The 17982-nt window shown below is 36.4% G+C and overlaps 2 protein-coding genes across 2 annotated transcripts in view; one reads left to right on the top strand and one right to left on the bottom strand.

Moving 5' to 3' along the window:
• Positions 1-774: 774 nt before the first annotated feature.
• pcbd1 (pterin-4 alpha-carbinolamine dehydratase/dimerization cofactor of hepatocyte nuclear factor 1 alpha) lies at positions 775-2955 on the bottom strand. Its single transcript, XM_027022606.3, has 4 exons — positions 2825-2955; positions 1233-1364; positions 1058-1138; positions 775-919 (listed from the first exon to the last, which is right to left on the bottom strand). Exons 1-4 carry the CDS (start codon positions 2825-2827, stop codon positions 827-829), a joined length of 309 nt encoding a protein of 102 aa, XP_026878407.1. The 5' UTR covers positions 2828-2955; the 3' UTR covers positions 775-826.
• Positions 2956-4738: 1783 nt separating this feature from the next.
• The window catches only part of si:dkey-192p21.6 (heparan-alpha-glucosaminide N-acetyltransferase), a 26025-nt gene continuing 12781 nt past the window's right edge, over positions 4739-17982 (top strand). Inside the window, exons 1-9 of the mRNA XM_027022605.3 lie at positions 4739-4832; positions 4941-5062; positions 6275-6399; positions 9228-9297; positions 9765-9831; positions 10418-10497; positions 14806-14882; positions 16284-16314; positions 16847-17007. Of these exons, the coding sequence (XP_026878406.3) occupies positions 4743-4832; positions 4941-5062; positions 6275-6399; positions 9228-9297; positions 9765-9831; positions 10418-10497; positions 14806-14882; positions 16284-16314; positions 16847-17007 (823 nt within the window). The 5' untranslated portion in view covers positions 4739-4742. The remainder of the gene's footprint in view (positions 4833-4940; positions 5063-6274; positions 6400-9227; positions 9298-9764; positions 9832-10417; positions 10498-14805; positions 14883-16283; positions 16315-16846; positions 17008-17982) is intronic.

Genomic DNA, 17982 nt, shown 5'->3' with positions numbered 1-17982 from the left:
TAGGGAGGAGAGATGAGGTTAAGTTACAATCTAAAAAGGACTAAAATCACAGTCAGCATGAAATATAAGTTTACCATCTGTCAGACGCTTGGCTATTGCAACTGAAGTGTTACAATGGATTGAGAACTGTTATTCTTTTAATAAGCCATGGCTAGATCATATGCTGCATCATATAGTCATTTCATGAGAGACTAACCTAACTTAACCTAAACCAATGTTTCTCAACTTGTTTAAATGCTTCAAGTTTGTTTTTGGCTTCTGCTGTTTGTTTTCACTACTTCACACACCCACAATATTCTTTGCAGGTGAAGATATTTATAATATAAATACTGTGTGTGCACATATCTAATCTCAGAGGCAATATATTATAAATTTAAGGCACTGAAATACAAATTCAATAGCTAATTTCTAAATTGATGAACATTATTCAAACAATTTCCGTTCATACTCAAGACAGTCAGCAGGGAAAACTCTTAATGCAATAAAACTCAACCCTTTGCACAACGAATAGAAAATAAAGGCACAATGCTGTATTTTAAGGAGCGAGTTATAGAATTAAGATATGGAAGACACAAGAATGCCCCACCTCTATCAATCCACTTCTTTGGGTGTGCAGCTACCTCTCAGAGCTGCGAGATTACTTCACAGGTATCAAATCAGAATGTTTTACTGCCACTGTCCATGACAGAAATTATGGTAACAGGCAGTATTCGACTTTGCACATTAAAGTCTGACTGTTTTATCTGTGAAGACAATGTCATGAGCCTGGTCCTGTTCAGGTCTAGTCGATTTATTGCCTCACAGGAGGGAAACAGAAGATGTAGCTTCAGAAAATGGAGACCTGGTCAATGAAAGTAGCAAGTGTAATGTCACGCTGGGAAAGACCTCCACAATCATGTGTGCTTAGAGTGATCTGAACCTGGTGGAAAGAAAGCCCAGAAAAAAAGATTTACTGATACACTTTTCAATTACTCTCCATTACTTAGCAGATAACCCATAACCATAAACCAAAAATAAGCATGGACATACAACATTTAATTTATAAGGACTCGTATACCTTATTGTAAACATTGAACCACTCAGGATGATGGTCCATTTTCTCGGCCTGTAGTGCCACTCTTGACATGAACCCAAAGGCCTAAGACACAATACCATGCAATTTCTTATAGATGTTTATGGGAGACATTTCACAAGAAAATGTGCCAATGCAAGAAATAACCAGCAATTCTCACCTGGTTAAAGTCTTTAAAGATAAACTCCTTATAGATCGCGTCTCTGCCCACCACCTCCACCCACTGGGCACTGTGGAGCATGGGCAAGATCTGCTCCCTCTCCTCCAGACTCAGTGCCTGAATCTTACCAGCCTGTGGGATTACGGCAGATGCACAGTTACAGCTCTGCTTGGGTTCGCTATTTTACCTCACAGTGAACAAGAGGATGGACAATTTACACAGACCAGTCAGCAGACAAGGCGACTTTGCTATTGCGGACACTGGAATTCATTCATCCATAGAAGGTTTTAAGAAATGAGAGATTAACAACAATGAAGTTTTATTTCAACTACTGAATACTTAAATGCACAACAATGACATAAAAAGGGGAGGGTTATAAGTTCTTCAAGTCATGATAAACCTTTTCATAAACAAAGAAAAGCAAATATATTCATTATAGTTTATATGCATAATTACTATATTATAATAGGCCATGATCATGACAAATTTGATATCAATAAAACTCAAATAGCAGAAGTTAGACCCAACTATTCAGTAGTGGGATGTTTCTGAAATAAGCACTATGATTGGTTGTTGTAAGCCCCATCTGGAAGCAATGATGACTTTGCATTCCTAGTTATTTAACCCTACTACTTTTGGCCTGGCAGTAGGAATTACATAATCTCACATAGATTTTTAAAGACGGACTGAAAGTAGATTTTATGTTTTCAAATATTGGGGTGGGGGAGAAAAAAGATAAATATGCCATAGAAAGTCAGTTACAATTTCATATTACTGAAATTGTATTAAGAAAAATGCCATATTTCTTTGGCTATTGGATACTATAGAAATTGTACTGAAAATAACTAATATTTTGTACTAAATACAGCAAAACAATTCTATGAAAATTGTCAGACTAATTATGACTAAAATGATAAGATTTAACTTGCTGGTTTACACAGGGATAAAAAGGTGATATCACTAGTCCCATGGAAGGAACATTTTTGCATGTAATTAGACAGACCATCCTTCTCTCTGTAACATCATACACAGATGTAATAATGTAATAGCCCCATTATCCCTACATGAGCCAGCCATGTGGCATCATGGAATCTCAACAAACAGATTTCCCAAAGATTAACACTGATAACGCTGACTGTCATCAACAGGTACCTTAGCAACAGGCTAATCTGACTGCTGCCTACCAAAGCAGGAGCACAGCAGGGAAAAAAAGCAACAATGAAAGGTATCAAGGTAGATATGTGACACATAAAAAACATCAAGCACATATACAACTTCAAACATAACATCATATGATACAGATTAAATAAGGATTATTATGCAGACAAATGTATAATATGGAAACTGTGGACAAAAGATATAACAAGATTTGTTTTAGAGAATGAAGTCAATTTAACATTACGCCCTTAGATTAAAAAAATAATAAAATAAAATGTCCTTACTACATTTTAGGGGGGGATCTATAGTGAGCTACAGTAAAATCATTTTCATATACATCTAGTGGTATAAAGTAACAGCAGCAACAGGTGGGACACATCATCATATCTGTGCTCTAGAATCACAAAATCACAAAACCTAAAGAGTGCTCTTACCATGTTGGAGATGCTGTCAGCAGCACTGGCTCTTCCCTTTTGATTACTCCTCTTCTGAACAGGCAACAAAAGCAGCTGGGATTCTGTATTAAGGCCCAAGGCACAATAGCTGTCCCAGCAGAAGCCTGAACAAAAAAAAAACAGAGCTAGAACAAACAGTGCATACCGGTGTTGTTGACATTAGCCTTTAGGTAACCTTTAATCCGTCAGCAAATTGTCTTTTCAAAAGCTTGTGGAGCCTTCAGTATAATTTTGAAACATTTAAAAGGGTAAGAAAATAAAAATGGTCAAAGTACAACTGAACATTTCAGTTCTACTCAGATAATAAAGAGCTGGATGTACTTTATATGTAGAAAATTGTAGTACTGGTATAAGAAAGCCGCAGCGTCTTGGAGTGGATGGTTTGTAAGGTTAGTTCTAGTTTTATAATTAATTGATGATTGAAAATAAGGTATTTCTTTTGAAATTAAGACAATAGTTTCAAAAGCCCTCACTAGAGTTCATTAGCCCTCAAATAATAGCAATTAAGCAGCACACAAAGAGTGAATAAAACCAAAATATATGTCCTCTATATAATCTCACTCGTTCTAACCCTAACCCTAGCCCTAGCAATGTCTGGTTCATAAGGAGTGCATTTTGGTTTAGAGTAAGTAGGATCCTAGGTTCAGTTTAGGGTCAGTAAGTTTACCTTTGAACAGATCATTTAAACATGACACATGTTGATATTCTGTAGTCTACCTTCGAGTTGTAAATCAGTATTCGATAAAGCATTATAAGTGAATCCTAGGTTTATACCTTTACAATGAATTATTTACTGAATTAAATGAATGGTACCCATAAATACTTCAGAAAAGGCATGGAATCTTAAAGCAGCCAGGAAGGCAGCCAGCCTCTCAAAAAAATCTGGACTGAACTGCATACTAAATTTTGAACTTTATTTAGTTGTGTTATTTCACAATCTCAATTAGATATTACTGGCATGATTCTTTAGCTTCCCGAAGAAATATCCAACATGCCTACCTGTGCTCTTTGAACTGTTTATAATCATGTGCACCATAAATCTCCAGAGCAGAGTATCATATCTTTAAATGACTATGGGGAGCTACAGCTTGAGACATGTTTTCTTTTTTCTTGTACTTGCAACAGGACACAGTGAGATCTCGCATTCAGGTAGCATACTAACAATATCAGTATTAGTAATAGAAATCCACAAATAAGTAACTTGTGCTGTTATTTTGTACATTTAATGCTTTTAGCACATTGGTATGATTGAAAGTAATCACATTCAGAGAGGTCGCCCTTGATTTTGAGCATTCAACCCTTAAATCTGTTATGCTGTGTGCTATATTGTAATAACCTTTCCAAATGCTGATATTTGTTTCTATTTTAATACACATGGAATCATATTTGGAATCTTTACAAAGAAAAATCATATGCACCATAAAACTCCAGAGCAGAGTATCATATTATCACTAGCTTTCCTGTTTATAAACACTAGACGTATGAGTCAACTCTGTAGTTATGGGAGCTATTTCATAGTTGTCCTCCAGGTGTCAGTGTTGATCCCTTTTATTCACAGGCCATGCTATCAGCTTCAATTTCTCAGAGGATGGAACATTTTTATTGATATTGAGAATGTACAGGCAAAATTATTTTGTAATGCCCCAGATCTGGCACCAGTGAGAATTTTAAATTTAAGTTCTGGTAATTGGCCAATTTACCTTAGTCATAATGTGAAAACCTATATCCTAGAGGAATTTATACTTTCTCAAGTCCAGCAATTTTGTAATGAATGGTATTATTTATCATTTTATAATGTAATGTTATAATGTTAAATTATTGCAATAACCGCTTACAGTTCATGTGCTTCTATACAGGTGTAACAGTGTTACCATTCCCTTTTCAACTTTCAGAAGTTATGCTGAAAATGGATGAAGCATTACTAACAGTCCAAAGTCAGATGTCTTATGGGCTGTATGTTGTTTACACATCAGATTATTGCTACAAGGTATTGTGAAACTATATCACATGCAAGATTGTTGTTATTATTGTTTTGTTCCAAATTACTTAATTAAATGCTCTAAAATTGAAAAAATGTTGCATATAATGTCTGCAGTGTCTGTATCAGCCTCTGGCCAGCATGGAGGGAGGACCAGGACATGTGTCTGTAGTCGTGAGCACACCTTTCACTCTCACTCTGAAAGTCTCGGCTCTGAATGGCAGCAGCGTTTTGTGTGGGTAAGTCTCAAATTCACACCATAACATGATGTCCAATTTCTAGCAGAGTCACCCACCTATTTCAGTTTTTTAAATTGAAGGAGAATTGAAAGCGTATACTCACTTCTGTTAAACTAATGCGTTTTTTTGTCCTTGAGAGAAAAATCCCCATTTCCATTTGGACAGCTTACTAAACATCCAGTTCTGCAAATCACTGCTCAAGGCAAGCTCATTCCATTTGTGTGGCCTGAAGGTACCTCAACCTGAACTAAATATACAGCCTTAACAGGCATAGATTCCATTTGCAATCTCACAAGCTATATATAAGGCAACGTGTGACCTGACTTTAGATCCTGGGTGCTGGCCTTAACGAGAGATCTCACTTGCTATTGATCCCATTGCCTATTGGGGTTAATTGGAGCTGCCACTCCAATAATAATTAAAAAAAAAAGAGCCATTACGACATCAAAGCTGCGAGAATCAGCAGAAACGCCACCTGGCATGTAAAACACAAAAGATTCACTAGCCATATTTATAAACAGTCTGGACCCAAGAGTCATTAGTGCCAAGACATTCCATTTGGGCTCATTATTAAAAGGATGGTGGGGTATCCAGTTGCGTAAGATGAGGTGCTGTGTCTTTCCCCCCATGTCCCCAGGGTGGGGTACTCTTGGACTTCTTAAAAATCAATACTGAGGTCCCTTCACAGACGGAGACATGATCAATCCACCCTCCTCCCCCAACAAGCATGCCAACTGTATGTTATCCTTAGGCCAATCAATGAAGCCTTGTAACACATTTTGGGAGCTAAAACCAGAGATGGTAGAACATGGATAAGAACAAAAAATCTGCATGTGGTGCTCTAGATGTCTCCCTTGAGCCTCTTACATCTTCTGCCGTGTCTTACAAAGAACCATAAAAAAGAAATTAAGGTTTGCTTACTTGCCAAATTATATGTGCATGATGTGATGCATGATACAGCCTTGCAGGGGTCACAGTTAATAACTCAGTTTTTGAATAGCATTTATTACAATGTAAAATAGACTATGTACAATATAATATGCAGAACCTTTTATTACCTACAGTATTTCATTGTATACATCACCTGTGTCTTTGAGTGTATTTTGTCCATTTACCTTTTAAAAATACATTTACTATTCTTAAAATGATTGGTATGTCATACATTATTATCTAATTGTATGTCATTAAACATTTTCATCTCTCTCATGCCAGCTTGAGCTACTTATTTGAAGAGGCAGGGCATTACTCTCTTTGGGTAAAGCCTGGAGAGGCAGACCTTGCGTGTAATGTGACCTGTTTTATCTCAGTGGATAAGTTTCCAAATAGCACCTACCTTCGTAAGTACATACTACTTGAATTATTTTATCCACGAAATGTCAGTTGTTTTGCTTAAATAATTAGTCAGATGTGGGTGAAAAACAAAGGTAACTTAATCTGGTGTGTTACATTAGGATTGGAACTAGACTTTGCAGGATGGAATAGCCAGAACTAGTCTCTGAAGGATGACACCCCCAGAACTAGACTCTGAAGGATGATATCCCCAGTGATATATAAACAAAATTTACAGTGTTCTTTCTGTAGCATGCTAGGGCTTTTACTTGCTTATATCTTTGATTCGATCAAGATAAAGATTCCCTTTGATCCTTATAACCTTAATTGAGTCAGCAGAAAGGAAACATGCCTCGTGATCAGAACTTCTACGGAGAAGTGCTTCTCTTGTGTCCCAGGGGCGGGATATTTACAGTATTGATTTAGTAAGCTGCTGCTTTCTTCAAAAACAGCTCAAAGAAAAGCTTTTTCTGCCATGTTTGTTTTGGAAGATGCCCCATGAGGGGAGCATTGTGGGAAATACATTAGAGGAGCTTGGTGGATTAAGGCATAATGGGATTTTGAAAAGCAACGCACTCCATAATGTGCAGTCTACTTTACAATAGTGCAGATTATGTTGTAGATCAGACTTTTAAGGGCAAGTAGCCATTATCTGCTAGATATATGGCCAGTGTGTCTAAACTCTGGGCAGCGTGATGAGCTTCCATTATCTGTACTGCCCAGTGATTATAGGCAGGCTCCACTGAGCTCTCACACTTTAAGTAATGGCGCTGGCATAAAGGACAAAGTGAAGCTGACTATTGCAAATTCAGTATCAGGTTTAAACTGACCTGGGATAGCAAGCTCATACAGAATGCATCTGCAGACTGTATACATTTCAGTTAGGTGGACTTAGTGGGCAAATCATTTTGCATTTTGCATGCTAGCAGCAGACTACTTCTCCCCATGATTGCTATGCTCTTTAATGACTCGAGATTAAGTATCACAAGTTACCACTCAGTATTAATAGCAGGAGGTTGGGATTCATCGGAATGCTGATAGCATTAGCTGTACTGAGCACTTCAATGCTTTTTCAGAACATTAAGTGTAATTTACAATTTAGAATCAATACATTACTTGCTAAAGAATGAATAAATAAGTTTTATGCTTTCAGGCCACTGAAAGGACACTCTGAGAACTTTGGTCATCCATTGGTTATAATGGGTTACAGGGACACTATTAAGACTTTCTCCAAAAGTCACAAAGTAATGCCAAAAGTTCTTCTAAGGAATTTGATGAATCAGTATCTCTGGAATTCTCTTTTATATCCAGTGTACTTTAGATATGTTCCTTTCTGCAGCAGTGTAGATACTCTGAAGTAGATGGAGTTTAAATACACTGCTTGTGTTGATTAATTTCATGGGCATGATACAATAGTACCCACAGCTAAATCATCAGTATAGAGTTTCAGTATACCCATGGTGATGAGGCATGTGTCACGGTGTGTATTCACACATTGATTGGCCATTTCCATGTTTGTTTTTCTGCATATATACCTCATCTTGTACTTGTGGTGGCTGCCAGTAATATTACACCTCTCCCTCTGGAACCTATATCATGGATGACATCTCCAGGCAGCATGTGGCATATGTTCTCTCTGTACAGGAAAAAATAGTAATTGAAATAATAGTTTTCTCAATGTCTGAAGGAATTTTTTACTCAAATTTAATGGAGTACTTTTCTAGATGTGCAAACATCTGTGACAAGGGTTCCAGACACAGGTAAAACATAAAGTTTAGTAATACAGCAACTGGAGAAAGAAGATAATAATAATAATGTATAAAGTGGATGTATAAAGAAAACAAAACAGCATACAAAATAGCGACATAATAAAATAACCAAGCTGGAATAGGCATTTATGAGAGAATTAAAGATTACTTTTTAATAAATAAATAAATAAATACAAATTTAACAGACAATGACAAAATTTCATTTCAAAAAGCTTACCTTTACATTCAGCCTTGAGTTAGAGGCCCTGCTGGAAGAGTGGCAACCTGCCCAGGACATATGTTTTACCACAGATTTACGGAATTGGACTGTCAGTGTTTTTCGTGGAAACAGCTCAGACCCTTTCCAATGCTTTTCCTAAGTCTGCAAGACTTGGGAAGTCCTCCTCCCTCCAGGCCTGTCAAAACATTGCTTCCACAGAACATTTATTATAGTGTATATAATATATTTCAACTTAGCTACTAGTACATTAGCATGCATGTGTCTGGGTGAGTTAAGGACAAGAAAGACACTTAACATCTACTGAGTCAGTGTAAATCTAAGAACTGCCTAGATTTGCAGTGTGACACAGTGGTGAGTGTAGTGCTCCTTTCAATTTTTATTGTGAGCAATGTGCTGTTTCTGTGCACTAGTTTCTGTGCTGTGAGAAATTAATGTTGTATGTCATCAACCAGGGAGTCTATGAATGAATCACTGAATAAATCACTTTGACTACTGACTACATAACATTTTTTTATTTCTTCATATGAAGTCTTGTCATATGAAATTCCAGATTCATTTAATATAAGGCACGACTGCATATGCTAATAGTTTGTTGTTTATTTTCAGTTATTTTCAGTAAGGATAAGACCTGTTAAAGATCAATAAAGCCATCTCTTCATTAGAATCATTTGAATTTAATTTGTAGGCTATTATGATTAACAATGGACAACTTGTAAAAAATGTAATGAATTTGTAAGTTGTAATGAATTTATTCTAAACATAGGCTGGTTATTAAGGGTTATCATAAAAATAGACTGATATATTGCAATAATTACTGAAACATTCAGTGCTGATTTTGTCATCACAGCTCTGCTGGCACTTGCCCTGGTTTTGGGCCTGTTGACTTTTCTGTGGGCCTCTGTGCCTTTCCTCTCCAGGTAAAAATATCATGTTTTGCTCTTCATTCTTTGCTTTTATTTTGACTACTGGGGTTTTCATAAACAGATACTTTGAAATATCTTAAATATATGTTTCTACTATCACAAAGAATTATAACTTAAAGAATACCAGTCTTTGTAGTTTTCTAGTGTACTGAGGCGCAGACACAGTGGACAATTTCTAATTATAATTCTAACTTCATTCGATACAGTTCAATAAAATCCAATTAGTATTACTTGAATAAAAGTTTGTTAAAATAAAAGCTATTTGCAGGGAATATAATAATTCTGCAATATAGTTCTTGAGTAGTACTGCCTGATGCTACCTCTGAGCCTTTAATGGTTTTACATGTCCTGTAATGGTTCCCCATAATTATTTATACAAATTGCGCTAAGAATTCATCTATTCTGATTTTGAGCTTACTTTGCAGTTATGCTTAATTAACCATATCTTTTATTGATTATAGATGCAGCTGCACATCAAAACTCATTAATCTTATTTGTTGCCATGGGTCTCAATACACCATAGAAAGGGTAAGTTTGATAATAGAATAATTAATAATGGCATATTCCAAATTACTGGCCATAGATGTGTGAAAGCACAACAAGAAGTCCTGTCTACCATTAGGTATTTTAAAAATAATTGCAAATGTCACATGAATCTCGCATGAATTTGTCTGTTCAACACAGATTGAGTTCTTGTTTGCTATGTTTGGTCTATAAATGTACTAGTTTGATTAGCCTGGTCTGCAGCACTATATCCAGGGGTTTGAAGAACCAGAGCAGGAAAAGGTTTGGGATAATTCCTCTGTGATGGATCTCTCTGCCAGAACAAAGGAAATGAAGACCTCGTCACTGGGAAATGAGAGGAACTGCTCACACTATCTAAACATGTTAATCCAGTCCACTATTTTAACAAAACCAACAGTTTAATACATATTTCGGAAATTAATTCAGTTCATATTTTTTTGGGCTATATTGCAGATTTTCTATGACAGGTCGATTTTGAATATCCAGTAATAATAAGGATTGTTAGATTAAAATGTATTCCAAATGTAACTTAAAAATTGCTATAACCCTTCAGGGTGTGTGCATGTGTGTGTGTGTGTGGGGGTGCTAGGAAGAAGAAATAATTGAAGACTGCATGGACAGAGATGAACGAAAATCGTCTCGTCTTAAATCGTTGGACACATTCAGAGGGTACGTTCTATAAAACAACATTTCGTTCATTTGAGATTCAGCTAATCACTACCTCAATTTCAGTCAGTTATTTGTGTAAAACCCTCTCAGCCTGCATGTATCTTGCTTACTTATTAATTATTTTTGGCATGAAAACTATGTTTGCTAAGAGAATGTATTATATAACCAAAGAGACTGGAGAGGTCACAGGCTGGACACATACTCACTTGAGACACTGTTATTTCTCAGTTGCTCCAGGCCTCATCTCTAATATCTTTTACATCTATGGTAGAGAACAGTGGATTGCTGTTGGTGAGGGGTGATATGATTTAATCTAGAAGCCCAGCAGGACTTAATGGTGGCTGGAGGGCAAACACGAAGCAAGCCTCTCTCGAAATAGGAAACTGCTGTGGCTTTGACCTACCACTTGCCAAAACACTGATGTAATACTACAGGCAACATATCAGCATGTATTCTATAGGCTGTGAATTTCGATCTAGAGAGGATGTGACTTTTCAGATTAGGAGCCAAATCAGTGAAATCACATATTCATTTTTACATATTTTTGCAGATAAATGGTAATAGATAGTCATTTTACTGGTAATTTCAATGCAAATAACCAAATTTGAATCATTTTCCAGGCTACGCTGGCTTTTAGATTCAGCCTCCCTTCTTTAGATATTTTTTTTGTGTTTTTGCCATCCCAAAAGTAATTTAATGTTTCAGTAACTCTTGCCATGATATTTTTATAGTGTGAAATGCTTAGAAAACCAGATGGTTCACTCAGTCTACACCTGGTTTAGCTCTCTGAAATGCAACAGTACATTTCATTATTAAATCTAATGGTTTTACCCATGTTATCTGGGGCCATGTCTTTGCCTGCAAATGTCTCTTTTCTTTGGTTCTAAGCCACATCAGTATGTTCGTAAACAACAACTTGTGCTTGCCCAGTTCCATCACTGCTGTCCTCAGTTCTCTGGCTCAGTCAGTCAGCTGGAAGAACAATAACACAGATATATTGTTTCGGCTTGTCACAATGATTTAAATTTCTTTGTACATCTTGCAAGCCTGTAACATCCTTATTTGTAACAAAATATTTTGATGATATGATTTTAGTCTTTAAGTGTCTCAAGCAACAATGACTGACATTTTTGGCTATGGTCTCAGAAATAAAATGGATACTTAGAATTCTAACTTGCTCTCACATATAGCATGATATATTGTCTGACTATAAATAAGCTAAAACACACACAAACAAAGATGAAGACATAAACATCTGTCAACAGAGCTGAGAAACATTGCAGTCAATTTTAGTTGCAACTGGCACTATGTTGATATACTACAGTATAACTAAACACTTTGTCAGCATTTTAATTTTTTAAGAAGGATCAGGATTTTAATCTTAGCAATGGAAGGCCTGCAGACAGTTTCCTCATACATGTGACTATAGATCTTGGTTGCTGGTTTTATTTACAAAATATTTATCTTATGGAGTTTGTACAGTATATCGCATATGATATATCTCATATCTCTAAAAATATGATACATGATATATCACATATCTAAAAATAGTTTTATGATAATGTAATACAATCTATTATCAGTTTTTGAAGTCCAGTCTTTATTAAACATGAATGGAAAGGGAAATTCAAAGGCAAATGTTCAACACATTGAAACAACTTTACACATTTTCATTTAAAGTTGTTGACAGTTTCTAAACTTTTTCCTGGAGGATTATCTAATACCAAATGTAAAAACACCCAATTTTATGTTAGTGTAAACACAAAACTTCCATGAGGATTGAATAATATAAAATGATTTATTTGAGAAATAACTCTTTGGTGTAAAGATCCAATTTAGAAAGCCATAGAGCTCTCTGGGTGAGGGATGCGTGTGACCATCTCTGTCCCCCACTAACTCCGGGCAGTAATAGTAATACCTCAGGGCAGCTGTCTTCTGTGACAGCTGAACCAGCCTGGTGAAGACCTTTTTCTGCCAAAGCTTATTTTATATTAAAGCCCTTTTCATATCTTTCTTTATGCAGTTTTTGTTGTCTGCTAAGCAGTTACGTTTCCTATCCAGCCCACCCTCCTAAAAACAGTTATGGTAAATGGGAAATGTACTTGATTCGATACCATAGTTACAAAGACATGTTTTTATTGTGACTAATATTTTGTCTGTGAAAGCTGGTTTGGCATAGTTCCATGACACTAAGTTAAAATTGCAGTGACAAATATATGCTTTGAAAGGTATCTACATATATCTGAATGCAGTTATAGATGTATCATTGTACCTACATGCAGTTTGCAATCATGTGCTGCAGTGTGAAATGTCATTTGTGAGGTAGCTGTGAGCAGCCCATTGCTTTGTTTTCTATTTCATCTTACTGATATATTACAGGTATTTGTAGCATGAACTAGACACAGACACATACAGTTAAATGTTTAAACTGCAAAATATGGCTTTCCTCAACATAAAGGGGTGAAACTATATCAGACACTAAGAGATTTTTAATTAAAATGATAGCTAGTCATCAAGCTCCTATAGTGCTAAAATCTACTTGAGTCTCATCTGGAAAATGACTTAACCTTTGTCTTTGTTACTATGGATACTAATGGATGGAGTCACAAAGTGTGAGTGTATATCTGTTCGTGAGTGAGAGTAAGAGAAAGAAATTGAAAAAACAGAGATGTTCTTTGCTATAACAGTCCTCTTTAGCAGATGGCATATGATTAAAATCTTGTATCAGCAGGTTAAGTTTAAAGGGGAAGTAATGGTCTCTGTTGTGATCTTCTAATTGAATTTCCTGAGTTAAAAACAAGGGTGTGCCAGCAAAGATACAGTAAGCTTTATCAGAGTGTCTATTCTGGGGTTTTGCTTTGATCTTGATGTGGGGCTTAACCAGGACATGACATGCAGATTCCAGAGTGAACAAACCACAAAAACAGTATTGGAGTGATAAGAGTTTTTTAGTTGAGGCATTCTTGGTGGTGTCACAATGTCAGATCATAAACTGTTTTAAATGCCTCTCAGTATATTGTGTTATGTTGCATAATGACAGCAACATTTTTGTGAAGAAGCACTCCTGCTGCTCATTCTGTGTAGTGTTCATAGTCACCATGCTGCTACTTGGGCAGCTTGCACTAAGCTACATGTAGAATAATTTATAGCAGTGAGCTTTAGTCAGCATTTCTGCTTGAGGAGATTCAAAGGACAAGCATTCATTTCCTGAGTGATTCATAATGCTTAGATTGCATTACCTCGCAGTACATTTCTTTCCATGATATATAAAATACAAGCTGTATCTCTGGCCTTCGGATTTGCTGTCTGATGGCTCTTTCAGTAGCCTCTACAGACAAGACATTTTAAACATTACACTTGGAGAGTTGCAGAGATTTGTGAGAAGTCTTGATAATAAATCATTTGTACACCCATATTTGGCCCTGTGTTTTGTTGGGTGGTTTGATTTACTTCTGTGCATTACATCACTCTCAATTAAAGCCACAGTCAATAATTTAAGACCAACAGTGTGACAAGGCATAAAGTTTGGCATAAAACACTAGAAGCAAAGGTTGGGAGTATGTTTCCCTTCTAAAATTCATAGATGGAGTTTTGATGTAAATAATAACATACTAAATCATAATGAAAATAATAGAAAAATAAAATACATGTTCTATTTATATTTCTGTTGTTAGTAGACAATAGAGTAAATATCTTAACTTCTTGGCTCATAAAGGCCATGTTACCATTTTTAGATGTAATGTAAAGCATCCCATACTCTTGGCTTGTAACTGACTGACACACACTCACCTGCTCACATATAGCAGGATAAGGATTCTTCACAAGAAGGAGATTTTAGCAGTCATGTAGCTTTTCTGTGCATCACTGAAAGGGAAGCGGCTAGAGAGGTTTCACATCAGTGACACACTATGTCCTTGTAGTGATATCACTTGAAATGAAGTGCCATTTGTGCAGCAATAAAATGTCACATTGACAGCCATTTGCATGGAGCACTTCTATGAATGATGAGCAGGGCTGGAAGGTTGTACATTACCTGCAATAAAACATATTTACAATACATATAAATTAAGATATGGAACAGATTACAAATGCTGTAAGGTGATTGTTTATAGGATTGTATTGATAAATGAATGAAGTTACACTTATTTAGTGTCTTTCTCAGTACCCAAGGATGCTTCACAATCAATTATGTGTGAATATTTCAAGATAAAAATAAACACTATGAAGTCCTCTACATTATGTTTCTGATTAGCTTGAATTAATAAATGTAATTTTAATTTCATCTGTATTATATTTGTATGTTTACAGTTTCTCCCTAACAGTCATGGTATTTGTGAACTACGGAGGTGGAGGATACTGGTTCTTTCAGCATGTACCTTGGAATGGTTAAGTATAAAAATAGTACATAAATAAGCATTATTTTCAGATTTCATGCCTGTCCAGAACATGTTTTATGTTCTTTTGTTTGCGCTTCAAGCAGTCAATTCAAAGTCATATGTCACAATATGTGTACATGTAAACAAAAAATTCATTTCAGTCCTCAATAAATATTAGCCAGGTTTATTGAATTTGAATCCCTTTGTCCTCCTCTGTAGTCTGAGGTCACTTTTAGCTTTGTGCCACGACTCATTCAAAAGCTCTGTAGATTCATGCAATTGAACAGCAAAGGGAATTTGGACTGAGAGTTTTCTGTCTTCGGTTTCCTTACCTGTAGGAAGTGCTATACTTGCTGATAGAACTGAAGGCTTGATCTCATGGTCTTGGCCTCAAGAGGTCTCAAGACCACATAAATGTGGCCATGGCCTGAGTCAGGGTCTCATTACTCGAAGTCGTGGTCTGGGTCTCATTACTCGAAGTCTTGCTCCGGGTCTGGGTCTCAGCTTATGGTCTTAAACAAGACCGCAGTCTCTTTCCAGCATGCTGAAGGAAATGATCACATTCTTCTGCCATTAATCTGTGCTCTGTCTCTGTTGTCTTCATATCAGCTACATGACTGAAGACGACTGAGAATATATATTAAAGCATTCTAGAGTAAACTTAGATATCGCCATGTTCTTTTGAAGATTATTGTTTTGTGTAAGAAGAGGCATCTCAGTCTTCTTCTACTTCTAATTCTTCTTCTTTACCTGCTTCATTACACTTTAGCAGTGAAACATAGGCTATCTGCATTATGGGAATTTCTTTCTCACGATCATGGATATGTCCTAAAAATCAATATCACTGATCACTCTCTTAGTAGGCAGATAAGGATGCATGTTAAATTTTAATGGAGACTATCACAAAATGTATCTCTAGGAGTATTCAGAGATGAACTCAATTTAAGTGTTATAATAGCCTCTTCATCACATCAGCAGAGCTGTATTGATCATAGTTTAAAGCAGATGGATTTTCATATTACTTCAAGGCCTCCTTTGTCATGGCTGCATGAGCACATATAAATCACTCACTGTATGAAAACTGAAGAATAATAAGAAAACAATGTTTTAAAGGGTGTGCAATATTTTGTCATTAACAGCATTGCGATTCTATGAGTGACGGCTTTTGGTTATAAGTAATAGACTCTATTACTAGAGTCTGTTTATTTGATTAATTCAGAGACAAGACCGTGACTTTTCCACCTAATATGCATTCTCTTTATTCAAGCTTTCCTAAACTTTCAGTGTGACTTCACGGTATGTTTGTGTGTGTGTGTGTGTGTGTGTGTGTGTGTGTGTGTGTGTGTGTGTGTGTGTGTGTGTGTTTGTGCGTGTGCGCATGTGTGTGTGTGATTTTTTTTTGTTTCACAGGTCTTTCTGTTGCAGATCTTGTGATGCCCTGGTACGCTTCCAATAAGTACTTAATGAAATTATTACTCTCCATTTTTTCTGATTTTATAGAAGAAGTGAAAAAAAAAAAACAGCTACTGAATTTCCCCTCAGAATGATTCAGTTCTTGAACTTTTTTTCCCCTGCAGTAGGGTGGGTTCTCAGCCAATTAATCCACCTCACACATTAAAGTCTGAAAGAGCAAAATAAATGCCAGTACTGTATGCACCAAGGGCACTTCACCCTCCACTGCTAATTGAAAATTGTTAAGTTATAAATGAACTAAGGTATGTTCAATAAATGACACTAGTAATAAATGTTGATATACTACAGTATATCATAAATGTGATTGGTAATAATACTCTGGCTTTGATCCACTTGAACTAATAATGAAGAGTTTAATAGCAGGCAGCAGTTTAGCATGCAGTCAGTGCATCTATAATATGACTGACTGGACTAGATTGTTGCCAATAACAAACTCATATATGTCTTATACAGTATATAAAACATTTAAAGTGTGCTGTACAGTCTGTTCTTTTGGGCAGGTTTGTGTTCATCATTGGAACGTCTGTAATGCTGGCATTTAACGCCATGCAAAGGAAAGGTGTGCCAAGGCTGCAGCTCTTGCGTAAGATGACCTGGAGAACAGTGGTACTGATGCTCATTGGTTTCTGTTTCATCAACTACAGCCCAAGAGACGGATTATGTAAGACCTGGAAGCTTCTCTACATATCACAGCAGTTCTTCTCAATCCAGCTCTTAGAGACTAGCCAATTCATCTTTTTGTTTTGTTCTGGGTTATCTGAGCAAAATCATATCAATTCTATAGACCTCAATTTGGCTTTGATCACCTTAATCAGGTGTGAACTAGTTAAAGGTCTCTAACGTCTGGCTGGGCAGCATAAATGTCAAGTTATGGAAAACTGCACTACAATATAGTATACATGTGACAGTTAGTAATAATAATACTAATATAAGTACAATCCAAGTTTATTCTATCACAAAAAAAGTGGGTGTATTAGCCTCAGTCATTAACAAAATAAAGGCAGTTGTAATCTGTAGACCTGAATCTAGCAGAAGCTCTGTGATCTTGCTGAAAGAATGACAGTGTTAAATAAGGACAGCCTGACAGGTTGCAGTGAAGCAACTACACTCCTGAGAGATTGAAGGCTTCTGTACATTAACCACATTAATGTTGCTGTCTGGGTAGATGTATCTGTAACTTGGTTAAGCAAAATGTTGTGATACTTTTTGATGGCAATTATCACATCAAGGGACCTTTAACAGAGGTGCATAGTACAAAAACAAGCCCTGCTTTAATGGTCAGTCATAACTAATAGGATTTCACAGAGCCAGCTGGATAGTTGGTTTCTAGGGAACACTGTGTAATGTAATTATAGCTTTTATCATAAGTGGAAAAATTCACTGACTTTTATCTAATACCTGAATAGTTATTTTTCCCTGGTTTAAGTGGATGGACAGAGATTGCTCAGTTCACTTCAAGTGTGTATCAGTAAGAATAGAATGGAGCTGCTGAACCACTAGAGTGTCTTGCAGTCTAGCCCAGCAGAGCCCTGGAGCACACCTCCAGCCCCAGCTAGGGGCACAATTCACAGAGAGACAATAACAGTAGCATAAGCAATATTACAGAACAGCAGCCAGTGGACATTCATCAAAATGT

The sequence above is a fragment of the Electrophorus electricus genome, chromosome 12, assembly GCF_041902795.1.
Source record: "Electrophorus electricus isolate QZ-2024a chromosome 12, ASM4190279v1, whole genome shotgun sequence".
NCBI classification, from domain to species: domain Eukaryota; kingdom Metazoa; phylum Chordata; class Actinopteri; order Gymnotiformes; family Gymnotidae; genus Electrophorus; species Electrophorus electricus.
Note: the sequence above shows the minus strand (reverse complement) of the source record. Positions and strands in the feature narration are given on the sequence as shown.